The sequence below is a fragment of the Falco naumanni genome, chromosome 3 (genome assembly GCF_017639655.2).
Source record: "Falco naumanni isolate bFalNau1 chromosome 3, bFalNau1.pat, whole genome shotgun sequence".
NCBI lineage: Eukaryota > Metazoa > Chordata > Aves > Falconiformes > Falconidae > Falco > Falco naumanni.
This window is the reverse complement of record NC_054056.1, coordinates 5,083,616-5,100,288: the sequence shown is the minus strand read 5'-3', so window position 1 is coordinate 5,100,288 and position 16,673 is coordinate 5,083,616. Positions and strand designations below refer to the sequence as shown.

Here is a 16,673-nt window from a genome sequence, read left to right as displayed (position 1 = left end):
GTGCGAGGTTTTAAGTTCTGAGTCCTGTGGTTGGCTGTAGTCTCTGACTGAGCTGCGGCCCACTGAGATAATTAACTACCTGAAAGTGGTTAATTAAAAATCATGCTGAAACTACAAACCCTTCCTTTTCTTGCAGTTAATTGAGCGAGTTCTGTAGTGAGTTGGCTTGTGTCTCTGTAGGATCAGTTAGATGTAGTGGCGGCTGTTCTAGATGAGAGATGAGGAGAGGAGATGGGACTTGCAGGGTGTACTGGACTTGTGGAGGAATTTGCCAAAGAACACTATTGATGCAAGAAATGTATTTGACTTTAAGGGTAGAGTGGTGAAGTGCTTGGAGAGGACGTGCACTGGTGGTTACTAAGTGTACAAATCCCAAGTTAAGAAAATCCCTTGAACTGAAAATGGCTGGAGTCTGGGAGAGCATGAGGGAATTCCTATACAGGCTTGCCCTGTTCTCGCTTTTCCCTGGGTATCTGTTAATGGCAGCTATTGGAGACAGGGAGAACCTTGATGTGAATCAGTATGGCTGTTCTCAAATTCTCTACAGGGAGTTTTTGCTTGCCCAGCAGTAACCTCAGGCTACAGATTCTGCTAACAGGAAAGGAAACATAGCATGAAATGAGACATGAGACCAAACAGTGGCTCTTTATCAGAGTACCTACTGGGAATGCCATTCTCTGCTCTCAGGCAGAATGTTTCTTCCATTCTCCCCGAGATTGTTTTTTAATCATTTTAGTACTGAGCATTTTCAGTTTCTCTAGCAAGTGGAGGTTCTCTGACCCAAATGACTGAGAAAAAAATTACTATAAAAAGCTGAAGAGACTCCAGAATTACAAAGGTTGCTTAACCGCTAAGGGAAATTGCCCTTACAAACAAGCAGCCGTTAAGCATCCCAAGTTTATACAAGCAGCAAAGCCTTTCTAAAGTAGATCCATGATCTAAGTCACCAATGTCCCACTGAAATTAAAGGGACTTGTCTTCTTTTATTACCTTAGCATAAGATAAACAGGAGTTTAAGCAAATCTTGCACCAGCCCTGAAAAAAAAAAAAATGGAAAAAACCTGACAACTGTACTTCCAGTGATTTCACTTTTATTTCCTTAGAACCACGTTAGTGTATCTTTCTTTAAAATTCACAGTACAAAACCACTGCATATCTGAAAAGGCAAACTTCTACTATCCAAGTGCACTACAGATGCTCTGTTCACTATTCTACTCTGTATGGCTGTGTGTATTCTTTAAAACTAATCATGCGTTTCTGAACTATAAAAAGCAGTAACCTCAACTCAGAAAACAAAGCTCTTGTAAATAGGTGCTTCAGCAGGAAGAATTCCACTTGTTTTCTTCACTCCTTTCTTACCAAGTTTCTGAAGTGTATATACATGTTAATTACAGTGTCAACAAAAATGTGATTTACATTTCTTAGCTGCTTACTTTAGTAAGACTTTTTCAAGGCAAACTAGCAATACTTGATTTTTAAAAATCTATGTAATATAGAGTCTTTGTAGAACTGTAAATTGGTTCACGGTTTCATTATGAAGAGGACCTCTGAGCAAGTATTTGATGAAATATAAACCAATTCTTCTAAATAGTTTCCAGATGATAAGCACTTTCTGGATGATATTTATAAACAGTTACACTGTTGCATGTCTGTAAGTACAAAACAATTTGTCTGTAGTCCAGATTTTGCTTCTTATAATAGAATTTTAGCAGTATTTAATTTTAATGAAAGTAAGAAACCAGCATTAGTTGGACACAAGTAATTTAATCTTGAATACAACAGTAACAAATACACAAATGTATCTACCTAAGATTTGGTTTCACCTTTTCATCTACCTCATCTGGAGTATCATCATTAACGTGTCGGACAACCAAGTTATACGGTTCCTCCTCCAATGTCTCTTCATCTGATTTCTGTTCCTCCTCCAAAGCCCATTTGGGACGTTTGTTTCCCGTGGAGGAGACAGGAGAATGTCCTCCATCTAAATCATCAGGGATGCTGTCAAAATTAGTTTCTGCTAGACATTTATGGCACAGTCTGTAGCGTCTTGTTCCTTGCTGAACAACACATCCTGTTAGTTCAGTTACGTGACGCTTGCATTTTCTGCAGATCAGTTTGCCAGCTTGATGTATCTAAAGAGATTTAAAATTTGAAAATGTCAGTGTTCATCCAAAAGCAGATTTTTTTAGGAAAATAAATTCACTGAATCATTCTTAAAAAAAAATATTAAAATTTAAAATACAATTTGTTGATTTAAATAATAACTAAAGTTGATGTGCAGCTAGGCAGCTTTTCTGGTATTAGTTCTGGAAATGACCAAACAGCTGGTACCAATGAAATCCTGTGGTGTTTTTTTTTTCTAGGCTGAACCTCCAACTGAGATGGCGTACCGTTTGGAAGTGGTTACGTAAATGCTCCAGCCGGGTGAACCTTTTCCCACATGCTTCGCAGGGGTATGGTCGCTCCCCTGTGTGACACCGAAGATGACGCTTGAGGTCTGCGCGTCGTTTCACCGTGTGTGTGCAGAAGGGGCATTTGAACCGCATCCGAGGTAGGTCATCTGTTATAGAGAAATACAGGTATAATGACAAATAGCAGTAGTCTTTCTTTATGTAGTATGATTATTTTTCAGCTTAAATAAGCAGCAGTTCATTTTTCCCCTGGTCTGTCGCTAAATAGGAGAAAACCCAAAATATAATACCCCAAAACAGTATTTCCTATAGAACATGTGAAATGGCCATTTGATAGTGTATTCTTTCTTACTCGGGGTATTTTTCAGACGTACAGATGATCATAAATACATAGCTATTTTAGATAGTCATCACATCTGACTTTTTCCATCAGCTAACAGTTCATAGCTTTGACATTTATAATTTCTATGTAATATACTAGGATGACCGACCACAGTCTTAAAAATAGGCAATTATAATAAAATACAGGTATGTTAGTTTCCAAAGCAATGCACATAAGAATACACCTGTCAACTTTATTCCACCATCTCAGGCATGTGCTGTCAGTCCGTCAAGAGCTTAGATGCTTTATGTAGTGTGGCTAGACAGTCACCGAGTTTGGGCTGGTCTGGACCTTAATGGAAATGCAGCATCCCGCCAGTGACTGGACCTTCTCTAGTGAATTTAGGTTGAATGCCTCTATTACTGCTTGGTACTGGGGATCTCACGAGAGAAATTCAGTCCTTCAGGTCCCCAAGTCAATTACAGTTCTTGAGGCTTCATTAAACTCTGCTTGGGTCCAAATAAATCTGGCATGTATTGCTTTAACTTTACAGAATACCTGGGGCACGCTCTCTGCTTCCAATTCTCATGCCCTGTTCTGGCTTCAAAGTCTCTAATTCTGTTAGGTATTAGCATAGAGCAGATAAATAACCTGCAAGTCTAGCCATCGTTTTGGTTTTCCTGCAGCCATACAAATTCTCTCAAAAAGATCATCTGAATTCTTCCAGATAAAGACAAACTTTGCAAAACCATATGTATTTTTTACCTTCATTCCAACTACTCATTACACCTAAAATTGTAGGCATTGAGGTGTACAGTTCTTCTGCCTTTAATTCCATGAACTCGGGAGTTCTTGAAAGTTCTTGTTCTAGCTGAGCCACAGACCACCTCTTCGGTATCACTTCTGATTCATGATTATATCCGTAATCATCGTGATCGACATCATTCTCGGCATCAAATTCAACCTCCTCTCTAACCCGAGAGATGTGGCTGGAATCTGAGGCACTGCAACCTCCGCTGGCCCGCTCAACTTTGTTTGATTTATACTGCGCAAAATCACGGGTCTGTGACAGCCCTAGGTGCTTTCGGCGCTTTCTTGCCGAGCCCTGTTTTCTGCCTCTTTTTGCTAGCTGTGTTTCTGCCCGCTGCAGAATCACCTGTGAGGACAGGTAGCTGCTGTAGCTACTCCAGGAGTTTTCATTCACCGTATTAGCCTTTTCATCCGGGATCGAATAGGAACGCTTGGGATTGCTCTTTGCTTTCCTTCTTGACCGATAAAGAGACGGGTGGGCAGGTTCACTGTTTGTACTTTTGGCCGAAAGGCTGAGGTAATGATCCTTTTCCTTTTCATTAATATCTAGCGAGGACTTAATGAATGTCTTACAGACATTAAGAATGTCTGTCATCTGCAGATAGCTAGCAGCTGACATTACTTCGATCACATTCTGGCCAGTTAAAGACAATATGCCTGAATACACGAAGTCCAGGATGACCATAAATGTCTCTGGAGAGAAGACCTCAAACGTCGCTATTGTTGGCTGACTCGTCTCCTTCGAGCTCTGCGAGAGGAGCATTTTGAAATAGCCGCTGCTGGCAAACAGCACATTGCGATGTGCTTTGAAGACCTTGCCCTCCACCAGGATATTGCAGTCGCAGAACAAGTCTTGCTTACGCTGTTCGTTCAGCTGCTCTAGGAGGTGGAACTGATGGGAAGAAATCTCCATTCCAGTCAGGGAGGCAGAGGAAGGCGTGCTCTAAAGTAAAAAACAAGTACAACCATGACAATCTAAACTGATGTTAGGGAATCCTGCTTTAAAGAGATGAGCTCTATTTTTAAAAACATCAAAATCAGGCATGTTTATCTCCAAGCTCCCTGCAACCGCTACCCCACATAAACAAGGTGAGAGAAGAAACTTAAAACTCTAGAAGAGGTGCAAAGATGCCTTGGCAGGGTTACGGCATATCCTGGAAGAATTAATATTACATCGATGAAGACGTGAATGGCTCACAGACTGCGAGTGGGCCCTTGTGCCGCGGGGAGAGCGCTGCTGGCAAGTGCGTGCCCGAGGCCGGTCCGCTGTGGGGCTGTCTCCGCCGGAGCGCAGCGGGCCCGCACACGGGGCGGCGGCAGCGCCCCGCAGCCCTCCCGGCCCGGGCTGCCCCGGTATTGGCGGAGGCCGCCGTCACTCACTCGCTCGCCCGGCCGAATTGGCCGCTCGGCCCGCGGCAGCCCGGGACGCCCGACGGCGCCAGACCCGCCCGCCAAAGTGCGGAGGCGCCTCCCGGCCCGGGCCCCGCGGGCAGCCGCCCCCGCTCCCCGCCGCTCCCCTCCGCCCGCGCCAGCCCCAGCCCAGCCCCGGTGCCGCTCCGCGGGAGCTCCCCGCCACGCTGCCGCGGGCGCCCGGCGCAGCCCCAGCCCCGGCCGCTCCCGCCCCGGCCCCGGCCGCCCGCCGCCTCTCCGCGCTGGCAGCGCCCCCCGCCGCGGCCCCCCCGCCGCCCGCTCCCGCGCAGCCCTTTGTTGCCGCGCCTGGCTCCTTCCAGCCGCGCCCGGGGCTGCAAATGGCGCCCGCCGAGGACGCTGTGCAGCCCGCGGACCGAGCGGCTCTCGGGGACAGCTGCCAGCGGGCCGGCGCGCACGGACCCCGGCGCCCGCGGGGACTGCGGAGCCCGGCGCCGTCCCGGCAGCAGCCCGCTCCCAGCCGCCTTCAGCCCTGTCGCTGTGTACAGCACAACCGCCGCTCACCGGCTGGTCCTGGGGCGGGTGTCGCTGAGCCGAGGGGAGCGGGCGGTGGATGCGGGGTCCCCGGCCCCGCGTCGGGGCTCGCCGTGGCTGGAGGTGACGCGCTGGTCCCGCAGCCCCGAGCCCTGGAAGCCCGAACGTGAAACAAAAGGTATTTGCTGACGTGGGCGTTGGACAGAGACGCCCGAGGGCTGGGGACACAATTAAAGGGGCAACGCACCGATTGCAGGCGCAGCCCAGCGGCTTCCTCTGCCGGATCGCCCTGCAGCCGGGGCCGCTCGCCTCTTCCCACACCCACATGCTGCCCGGGAGGCCCACTGCTTCACCGCGGACAATGCGTTGTTACTGTTAAAAGGCCAGTCTGGGGATCTTTGTATGTGGTAGGAAGGTGCCACCTAAATGGGAAATATCTCTAGTTCTGTGCCATAGGATATATTGCATTACTCAATATAGCAGCATTTGTATAGCCAGTAAGTTTTGTATTCTGGCAATGGAGATAATCCTAAACCAAAGTACTGCAAGTAGGAGTGCAATGCCACAGATTGTCCTTCTTTTCCCTTCTGTGTTGAAAATCAAAGCAGGATGCCCGTTGGAAGACAAGACACTTTCAATCCTGTGCCTGTTAGAAGATGAGCCACTTTCAGTCTTGTTCCTTGAGATCATTGAATAATTTTGAGAAGGGACCTCTGCAAGTCATCTGCTACAGTCCTTTCCTCAAAGCAGGCTCAGAACGTGGTAAAAGAACAGTTCCCACTTGCACAGTAAAAAGTGTGAAGTTGGAACGTGGCAGAGAACTTCATTAGTATTTAATTTAGTACAATAGCTAAGCCAAGATACAGAATTTTTTTTCTGTCCACTCCTCCCAGTTTTTCCTTAAAGTTCTTTGTTCTGCGCTGCTACTGTTTAAAATTCTGGATGTACCAAAAAAGATGCCTTGGTGCATTTCAAGAGTTAAATATGATGAATGGTTATGCTAACTCCAGTGTGGGAGGTTGTTTTAACTTGAACAGTATAGAAAATACTTAACTAAATGGCATTATAAGCTTAGCTTAGTGGCTTATCAGCCATCATTATTATAGCCGTCACTCAACAGACATACAGACTGTTGGTATAGATTTATACCTAATGGGAAAAGTACACTGACAGTCTGGAGGCACAGGCTGGATGATTTTAAGATCCTTTTCTTCAAAACTCAACCTTTTGGGCAGAATTAGAGAATTTTTCCTCTACTACTTCATTCTCATACACGTTGTCTTCCAACTAACAGCAACCTTTAAATTGATTTCTGACTTTCACCAATGTTCCAGAAAAATTAAGAAGCAAGTGTTGGAATGTCTGTACTAGAACACTGAACTACTCATACAATTCTACTGTACTTATTAATGTAGAAACAATAAAATACAGAATTAATTATTTGGACTCTCTGGATTATATTTTACATTTCTCTGTCTTGCAAATGGTTAGAAGTCCCCACTGCCAGCTTGACCAGATTACATAGATACTGGCCTCAGCAGTCCACTGAAGTAGTTCCTTACGAATTTGTAAATGCATTAAATAAAACTCAACACACGTGCTTATTCCAGTCTGACTGGCACTATCTTTAGCCTCAAAGCTTCGATTAAAATATAATTTTAAAAAGCCTTTTTCTAGGATAAATCCAACTAAACAAGTTTAGCTGTAATCCTCAATGCAAATCTCAACTCCACTAGCCCCCAGCAGTTAAGGTTTTAGATAAACATTCAACTACCTAGCACTGTTGTTGTGCTGACAGATGCTGATTGCTAGAGGGGGATCCTGGGGTCTGGGCACAGTCATTGGCTCAGCTGGAGCCAGTTGGTAGGTCAGGCATTTTTCAGCTAAAGCAAGGTCCACGTAAATAATAAACGGGGCTGAAGATAGTGCTATTAGCCCCTGTGTAGGCGATCTGAAGTTCAAAGCCAAGTATTTCTGCAGACTAAGAGACCAAAATATAAGTAGACATTGGCATTGCTAGGTAATGGGATAACCTCTGATAGTGACCAGATGCTTCAGGGAAGAAGTATGTTCCATAATTTAATATCGAACAGATACTTCTTTTTTTTTTCCTAAGTTACTGAGAAATGGAGGGGGATCCCAAAATCCTGGAGGGTGGAGTATTTCTTCTGAAGAGCCAGGAGTGAAGGAAGGATGATACATGCAGCAGTGTCAGTCCTCTGCTAGAGATCTCTGGGCTTACAGGTATTTTCAAAGCTCACGCTAAATATTTTTGCCTTTTTTTTTTTTTTTTAATAAATCTCAATTCTTTAGAACTGGAATAGAATATATACCAAAGGGTTGGAAAGGGAGATTCATTCTGAGGTTGTTTCGGGGGATCTGCTTTTTTAAATTATTAATTTTGGGAAAAAAACCCAAACAAAAAAACCCCACAGTTGAACCTTTAAGATAAGGACAAGTGTCATTTTGGGGTATAGTAAATACAGAAGTTTAGATAATTTAATGGAAAAGAAAATAATGGGATATGATGTGAAGGAGAAAAACTAATAAAGTCATAGGTTTATGTAGCAGGTAGAATTCTGTAAGAAATACCTGAAAAGGTTGAAAAAAAAAAAGATTTTTAATTCAGTGTTTTAGCCTTTGAAAGGATGGCAAGATAATTATCAGAAAATAAGGACAGAAAATAAATGTGCGACACTAAACAGAGAATGATGAATCTGTGTCTTCACTCTTGACTGTGGTTTTGTGAACACTATGATAAACACAAGCCAAGCAAAAAGAATCATGGAATCATAGAATTGTTCAGGTTGGAAAAGACCTTTTTAAGATCAAGTCCAACCATTAACCAAGCACTGCCAAATCTACCACTAAACCATGTCCCCAAGAGGCAGGCTTTCAGTGACAGCAGAGAGCAAAGGACAGATGTTAGGATTGCACAGAAAGTAATGAGAGGTATACAAGAGGAATGTCTCTTGAAGTGGACATCCCTCCAATGTTAGTCAGATGAAACAAGGCATGGAAAAGCAAGTGATGAGAGGCTGATGTACTGAAAACCAGTGAATAATCAAAACGTGCATTAAGAAGTAGTATTTAAGAGCAGTCAGAGCAACATGAAGATGAAAAAAGTACAAGGCAAAAATAATAATAAAAAGCAAACCCCAATTTGAGAGGAATTACAAAACTGTTGGTCATAGGGGAGCTGTGAATGTCTCTAGTCCCACCTCCAGCAGGAAGGCAGCCAGCCCAAGATGAGATCCAGATGAGATCAGCCATGGCTCTGTCCAGCCAAGTCTTGAACACCTTCAAGGACAACCATCTCTGAGGCTGCTTTCTGAACAGCCCATTCCAATGCTGCACTACAACTTAAACCTCTATTAGTAGACGTCAATACAGTTCCATACAGCCTTCTCTAGCATTTAAGGATAAAATCAGCGTTTTTTTAAATAAAAAAACCCCAATCTTGTAACCTGACAAAGTTCTAAAAGCAACACATTCACATCAGTTAATTGTCAGGGAATTTAAATTCTGTGGGAACCCTATATGGTCTTTACTTTCCTCCTTGAAAAGAAAGAAAATGTTACTTCTGCTAATGAGCGGTATATGATCCTAACAGAAACATGAAGACGACAATCATCAGAGGCAATGCAAGAAGATGAGAAGAAAGCAAACAGGATTACTTTCATTTAGAGAAAAACAAGCAAAATATATGACAGGCTATGTAAAATGAAGGACGTAGAAAATAGAAGGCACTTAACATTTATCTCGTCTTGCAATACAAAAATAAGGGAACAACTGAAATTAAGGCAACAAATGTAAAAATGGTAACGTCTTTAAAATACAAAACATAATTGACCTGTGGGAATCGCAGTTGAGCTAAAACTCCAAGCTTAATAAGGTACTTCAAAAATTACTACAGATATCTAGTTATGCTACTAAGAATAACAATAACATATAAAACCAGTATAAACCCTTATTTGCCAGGCAAATCAACAATTAATCTGCCTATATTTAAAAAGTAAATGTCTTCACATGGATAGGTTGTTCCACTTGCCCATTTATAGCCACTTCACATCTTTTTTCTGAAGCATCTGGTCCTCAGTATTCTTAGATTTATGGCATCTAATTAGATTGAGTATTGATCCAAAAATAGCGTTGCTCCTAAAAACGCCCCCGCTATTAAGAAACACTTAATAGTCTCACCTTTACAGATGGCAGGTAAGATTTCGGGCCTAGAATGACAATTTATTTTCCCCTCCCCTTAATCCATCCCCAAACACACACAGAGACTAATCCCAGCCACTTTGTATTCTGGTACAGCAGGCACTGATACCTAGAATTTATTGTGCATACTGTTTAATGTAAAGGGAAATGGAAAAATCTATGAAATCTGATTTCAGCAAGCATTTTCTCTTGAAATTTGATCGAAGTCATTCCATATTCTTTTATAGATTTCTTTGTTCTATATTTGATTTAGTTAAGGTTGCTCAGGAATATTTCTTAGCCATTTAATAATATGCATTTTAGGAGTAATAAGCTCCAAGAGATTAACCAGCTGTTTTCACATCAAGTTGACTTCGTGGACTGCTGACCAAAGCGTAACATAAAATCGAGGCAAGTGTAAGTTTCATTTGGAAAAGATGTTTTTATATGGGTGATCAGAAAGTTTTATAAGTTCCTCCTTCCATGCACCTCCCCAAGTCTAAGCCAATGGATGATAACTTTAGTAAAAATGAAACACCACTTCTGATCTCCTTAGAACATACAAGCAGGCTGCTTGAGAGCCTGCAACATTGAGGGGAAGGGCACTTAATGCTTATGCTGTGAACTTAGTAGGAAGCACCTGAGCTGTCTTTTAAGAGACCTGTAGGCTGGCCATCTGCAGCCTGGAATGAAAATGCTGCACTCTCTGGTAATGATGATACTAATAAGGCTATACAGTTTTTACACAAATAAAAAGAAAACAGTGACTTTTTAGCTGTCCCTGGGAAAGAGATTATATAGTATATATATATATATGGGATTGTTCTGTAGTTAATCCCTGGTTTCAGCCAAACATGCTTACAAAGTTGTAAAAAGAGGAAAAAAATTTTCTAAGCTTAAGCCTATAGCCACTGAGTTCAGTGATTGCAGGATGAGGACTGTATTAATACTCAGGTCTGTCTAAGAAAATGCAGAGTAAAAGCACTCCATGTGCATACTTCTGCTCCTGTCCTGGTCAAGTGCTGGTCAAGATAAACTAAGTAACAAAACAAGGTGGCTTATTTTGTTACAGAAGTAAACTTTCTTCACCATTAAGTCATCCATCTCCTGTAGTCTAATTGTAGGCAAAATTACAGAAATATGGTGTCTAGGACTTCCAGTACAACTTATTCTCGTTGGCATATAGTACAGACTGAAAAAGGTTAAAATGTATTCTCTTGGTGACCGAATGATTCTGGGAATACATAAATTGATAATGACTCCATCTTAAAACTCATCAGTTTAAATTGAGTACAGGTCAATACAAACAGGAGTAGTCAATGGTTTCAGATGGAAAAATCTCATCAGTTCCACTTCTAATGATATAGTATATATACTGTACAAATTGTTCTGGCACTGATATTGTACCAGATAATGTGCTATATAAATAAAACGGGACAAAGAGAGAAAACAACAGCTGAAGTAACTTTGGAAGGATTGCTTCCTTCACGTTGGCGTGGAGAAGCTGACGCTGCCATTGGCAATGCTGTGGATGCAGAATTACCAGTCATGTCAGCCTGGCATTTTTGAGAGGTTTTTAAGGGGGGGAAAAAAAAAAAAAAGAGAAAGAGAGAATTTTACTAATGCTTATTAAACCATAGCCCAGTCTGAGTTCCCAGTTTTCAGAATGAATGAAACATCTACTGACATCAACTAATGATTCATATTTGTAATAATTTTCTTTCTGATGTGTTGACTAGGACTAGTATCTCTGTGTTTATTTTCTTGTAAAGAAACTGGTCTTGAATGAATGACCTGCTAAAGAATCTCCTTATTCTAATAAATTTTACAAGAAAGTGCTTTTCCAGATGAATGTGCTAAAACATTTTATATGCTTTTTCTTAATTAGCTGCCTTTTTCCTTATCATAATACAAAGACTTCATGAAATTTTGTGGAAGATTATCTTAATTTCTGAATCCTGAAGAGACGTGGATATTCTGCTGTGTGGGGTATTTATACTTAATCGACAAATGATAACACATACAAACCCTACATCTCTACAAGTTTAACAAGTGGGCAATTTACAGTGCTGTGTGACTTTTTTTTTTTTAAAGTATTTAGATCTCACTCCCTTGAAAGAGGTTTTGAAGTGACGCATTGTCTACTACGAAAAGTTATCCATGTAATACTTCAGTTCCTTATTCATCCATTATTTCACTTAAGGATGGATTATTTCTAATGAAGCAAAGCATGGGTATTCTCATAACAAAACTCAGAATGGACTCAATGGCATGTCCATAAATACATGCAAGTCTGGACCTGTCCAAGAGAAACCAGTATGTCTTTGTATGCTTAACAACAGGCTGGTGGAGGGCACATGGTCAAGACAGTACATTCTCCCTCTTACGCGAAATTCCTATTTCTTGTCTTGCAACTACCTAATATTTGGTTTTACTTCCTTTTCGTCCGCTTCATCCTCACTGTCATCAACTTGCTGAATGACCAAGTCTGTTGACCCATCCTCCACAATCTCCACGTCTGATCTGTTGTCTTCCCCATAGTGCCACCTGGAATCCTTATCCCCATCTTGTGGAAATTCAAGGGGTGCTTCAGCCTCCAAGTCAATGCGAATACTGTCTATACCAGCTTCAGCCAAACACTCATTACAGAGTCTGTAACGTCTCGTCCCCTCTTGGACCACTTGTCCTGTCAGCTCAGTCACGTGGCGTTTACATTTTCTGCAGACAGGCTTACAAGCCTGATGAATCTGGGAAAATGGGAAAATCAAAATTAATAGATTTGATAATTATCCACACAGAAGTGTCTTTTAAGATGGCAAAAAGTATGGCTGGAGTAGCATCAAATGGTAGCAGTAACTCATTTTGAGAGACAGCATTCAAATGTTAAAAATTAAACTATCATGGACGCTGTAATTGCCCTCTTAAGCTGTTACAGGACTTGCATAGAGCAGTACCTTTGCGAGCCATCAATTAACAAAGAAATCCATCCCCTTTCATACAAATTATACTTCAAATTGACTTCAACAAAACCAAATTAATTTTCTATTACCTCTTCTTTACGGGATTCAATATATCAACCAGATACACCTGTGTGTATTTAAGTACACTGAGAGATTTACACATTAAACAAATCATGCAGTTACTAAAAATACATACTGTTCGAAAATGGCTACTTAGGTGATCTAGCCTGCTAAATCTTTTCCCACATGCCTCACAAGGGTAAGGGCGCTCTCCTGTATGACAGCGAAGGTGACGCTTTAGGTCTGCTTTTCTTTTCACCACATGAGTGCAGAACGGGCACTTGAACCTCATCCTGGGCAGATCATCTGTTAGAATATAATGTGATTTAAAAAAATCAGTTCATTAAGTCATAACACGTCTAGTCATGTAATGCTCTAGGAAAAGGCGTTCTGTAAGCAGAACAGCAAATCACTTCTATTAAAAAAATAACATCATAGGTCTTTCCAAGCACAAATATCTTCTGTTTTCCTGTAAATTACACAAGAGTGCAACAAAAGGAGTGGACTGTCAGCTATATTAAAAAGAGCACAAAACCATCCCAAACAATATTAACTTAAAAGTGCAAGGCAAAGCTGTAGACACTGAACATTATGTATTTTGAAAGGCTAGTTTTAGTAAACCAGCTACTTCAGTAAGTCAAAATTATTCAAAAATAAAGAGTTACCAACTTTCCAAACTTCCATTTCTGGGCAATACAGATGTCTTTTTTGCAACTGTACACTCGTTCAGTAAAGCACATTTTCTCAAGGACAGAACAGCCAACTTGCAGATGACTGTGCACCCACAGGATCAAAACAAACTTACCTTCAGCCCAGCTTCCCATGACACCCAGGATCGAGGGCATGCTCGCGTACTGCTCATCAGCTTTTGAAGACTTCGATTTACTGGAAGAACGGGGTGATTCATGCTCCTGCTGTGACACAGCCAAGCTCCTTGGCATCACATCGGACCCTTGGCTGTACTGGTACCCCACATGAGGGGATTCAACTTCTGGTTCGATCTGAACTTGCTCCTCAGACTGAGCAATATGGCCAGCGGGCTCGGCAGCCCTGTCCTCCAGTTTGCTTGATTTATAGTGAGGAATGTCAGAAGGCTGCTGCAGTCCCAGGTGACGGGATTTCTTTACGGAATCCTGCCGTTGCTCATGTTTGGACAGCTGCTGCTGGGCATTTCTTTGAGAAGTTGGATAGTAGCTGAAATTGCTCCAAGAGTTTCCACCCATCATACATGTCCCTTGGTCTGAACTCAAGTGTGAATGCGGCGGGCTGCTTTCTGCCCTCCAGCCGGTGTTGTACAAGCAAGATCGGTCCACCCCGTTTGAATTTACATCTTTGTCTGACAGACTGAAGTAGCGATCCTTCTCCTTCTCACTGATATCCAGCGATGACTTAATGAACGTTTTACACACGCTGATAACATCGGTCATCTGAAGATAGCTAGCAGCCGACATGACTTCAATGACATTTTGACCAGTGAGGGACAGTTTGCCTGAATACACAAAATCTAGAATAACTGTAAATGTGTCAGGAGAAAATGCCTGGAAAGTAGCTGTCGTCGACTGACTTGTCTCCTTCGAGCTCTGCGAGAGGAGCATTTTGAAATAGCCGCTGCTGGCAAACAGCACATTGCGATGTGCTTTGAAGACCTTGCCCTCCACCAGGATATTGCAGTCGCAGAACAAGTCCTGCCTGCGCTGTTCATTTAGTTGCTGCAAGAGGTGAAACTGGTGAGAAGAAATCTCCATTCCAGAAAAAATGCAATGAAGCGTCAGTCTAAAAAAATAAAGAAAATAATTATTCTTGACTTCAGCCTCAATTCAACTCAGCCAAAGATGTCAGATCCAATGTTACAGAGATCTTCACAAATAATCTTAATTATTTGAATCTATGAATGCATTGAAATTACAGTATGCACAACCATACACTCTTTTCCCAAGAAGAGTGATGCGAGAGCCGAATCGGTGCACATTATTTGGCAGACACGTGCGAGCTACAGCGACGGGCATCCCGTCCCAGGGATACCGGGTGGATGTGTGCGACCCGCTGGCAGCCGCCTGCCAGTGCCCGGTGCGGCGGGCAGCCCTCCAGCTGCTGCGGCCGAGGCCCGGCTCCGCGCCGGGAGCCGACGACCCCGCAACGCCCCGGCCCGGCCGGGCTCACACCGCCAGGACCAGAGACGGGACTCGGCGGCAGCGCCCCGCAGCCCTCCCGGCCCGGGCTGCCCCGGTATTGGCGGAGGCCGCCGTCACTCACCCGCCCGCCCGGCCGAATTGGCCGCTCGGCCCGCGGCAGCCCGGGACGCCCGACGGCGCCAGACCCGCCCGCCAAAGCGCGGAGGCGCCTCCCGGCCCGGGGCCCGCGGACGACCGCCCCCGCTCCCCGCCGCGCCCGCGCTCCCCGCCGCTCCCCTCCGCCGCGCCGCGCCGGGCGCGCAGCCCGCAGCCGCCCGCGCCAGCCCAGCCCCGGTGCCGCTCCGCGGGAGCTCCCTGCCACGCTGCCGCCGCCCGCTGCCGGGCGCCCGGCGCAGCCCCAGCCCCGGCCGCTCCCGCCCCGGCCCCGGCCCCGGCCGCCCCCGCCCGCCGCCTCTCCGCGCTGGCAGCGCCCCCGCCGCGGCCCCCCCCGCCGCGCCCCCGCCGCCCGCTCCCGCGCAGCCCTTTGTTGCCGCGCCTGGCTCCTTCCAGCCGCGCCCGGGGCTGCAAATGGCGCCCGCCGAGGACGCTGTGCAGCCCGCGGACCGAGCGGCTCTCGGGGACAGCTGCCAGCGGGCCGGCGCGCACGGACCCCGGCGCCCGCGGGGACTGCGGAGCCCGGCACCGGCCCTCGCCCGACCCTCGCAGCGAGGCCGCCTCCCGGGCCCTTTCCGCCCCCAGATCCCAACGCCCTGTCTGGCCTACCGGCGTGCTGGAGCCGCCGCTCACCGGCTGGTCCTGGGGCGGGTGTCGCTGAGCCGAGGGGAGCGGGCGGTGGATGCGGAGTCCCCGGCCCCGCGTCGGGGCTCGCCGTGGCTGGAGGTGACGCGCTGGTCCCGCAGCCCCGAGCCCTGGAAGCCCGAACGTGAGAGAAACAAAAGGTATTTGCTGACGTGGGCGTTGGACAGAGACGCCCGAGGGCTGGGGACACAATTAAAGGGGCAACGCACCGATTGCAGGCGCAGCCCAGCGGCTTCCTCTGCCGGATCGCCCTGCAGCCGGGGCCGCTCGCCTCTTCCCACACCCACATGCTGCCCGGGAGGGGATGCGGTGCCCCAGATGCTGCCTTCTCACACCTATAGGTGTAGCACAGGCCTTGATTACCCAAATCTTTTTTTTTTTTTTTTTTTTTTCCCCTTTTGGAGCTTCCTCAGAAGAGGATGTAAGATATTTTTCTCTTCATATTTGTGATCTTCTGAAAAAGACGTGTCTGAAATCCCTGTACCTGAACCTCTCACCCTCTCTCACTTGAAGTTTGGTATCTTTCTCCTTCCTCTTCTTACCACCAGGGTCTTCTCTGTGCTTTTGACACCCTCGTTATTTCTCATAAATTTTTGTTTTCCCATGGGAGCCATTCTGCCTTCACTGTGCCCTTTGTGTCCTTTTTAGCCTTCTCTTCCACAAACTTAAGACATTCCATCTTGAAACAATTTACCATCCTTTCCCCCCTATAGCAAAATGGGAAAGACATCCAAACACTCTTTCTTTTTATAGTCAGAAACATTCTCCCAGTATATTGTATACATTTCTTTATTTTCGATTTATATGTATTTATATTATAACAGCGCTTTTCACCAGCTTAATTCCCCCTTTTTAATAAACACCCAAAGTTTTGTAGATTCTGTCTCTTTTCAAATGCAGGCCACGCTTGTAGAATCTTTCATGAGATCCATTCTGCTTGCATAAGGCTCCACTCTGTACCTGACCAGCTTAAATTAATCATTCTTGAACATGAAAGCAATTGGAATTTACACAGTATTTCACATTAATCTTTTCAGTCTGCTGGGCAATGGTGTTAATTATCAACTGCAAACATTTC

General features: G+C 44.8%; 1 protein-coding gene across 4 annotated transcripts; it reads right to left on the bottom strand.

Annotated features, from left to right (window-relative positions):
• Window positions 1-1,744: 1,744 nt before the first annotated feature.
• ZBTB8A (zinc finger and BTB domain containing 8A) lies at window positions 1,745-15,709 on the bottom strand. Of its 4 annotated transcripts, none has more exons than XM_040587775.1 (5): window positions 15,584-15,709; window positions 14,255-14,438; window positions 3,499-4,300; window positions 2,391-2,560; window positions 1,745-2,132 (listed from the first exon to the last, which is right to left on the bottom strand). In XM_040587775.1, the coding sequence occupies exons 2-5, from the start codon at window positions 14,408-14,410 to the stop codon at window positions 1,803-1,805; spliced, it is 1,458 nt and encodes a 485-aa protein (XP_040443709.1). In that variant the 5' UTR covers window positions 14,411-14,438; window positions 15,584-15,709; the 3' UTR covers window positions 1,745-1,802. The 4 variants fall into 4 exon arrangements, with proteins under 4 accessions (XP_040443709.1, XP_040443708.1, XP_040443707.1 ...); XM_040587774.1 differs by lacking the exons at window positions 14,255-14,438; window positions 15,584-15,709 and adding exons at window positions 5,476-5,597; window positions 5,693-6,964 and having other exon boundaries at window positions 3,499-4,486; XM_040587773.1 differs by lacking the exons at window positions 14,255-14,438; window positions 15,584-15,709 and adding an exon at window positions 5,476-5,673 and having other exon boundaries at window positions 3,499-4,486.
• Between the last annotated feature and the right edge of the window lie 964 nt (window positions 15,710-16,673).

Bases quoted from the DNA above. Each gene is read 5' to 3' on its own strand.
- ZBTB8A (XM_040587772.1), bottom strand. From the start codon at position 14,671: ATGCCCGTCGCTGTAGCTCGCACGTGTCTGCCAAATAATGTGCACCGA. The intron at 14,439-14,588 runs GTATGGTTGTGC...TTATTTTTTTAG, and splicing joins ACTCTTCTTGGGAAAAGAGT to ACTGACGCTTCATTGCATTT. The intron at 12,393-12,801 runs GTATGTATTTTT...CCATTTTCCCAG, and splicing joins TAAGTAGCCATTTTCGAACA to ATTCATCAGGCTTGTAAGCC.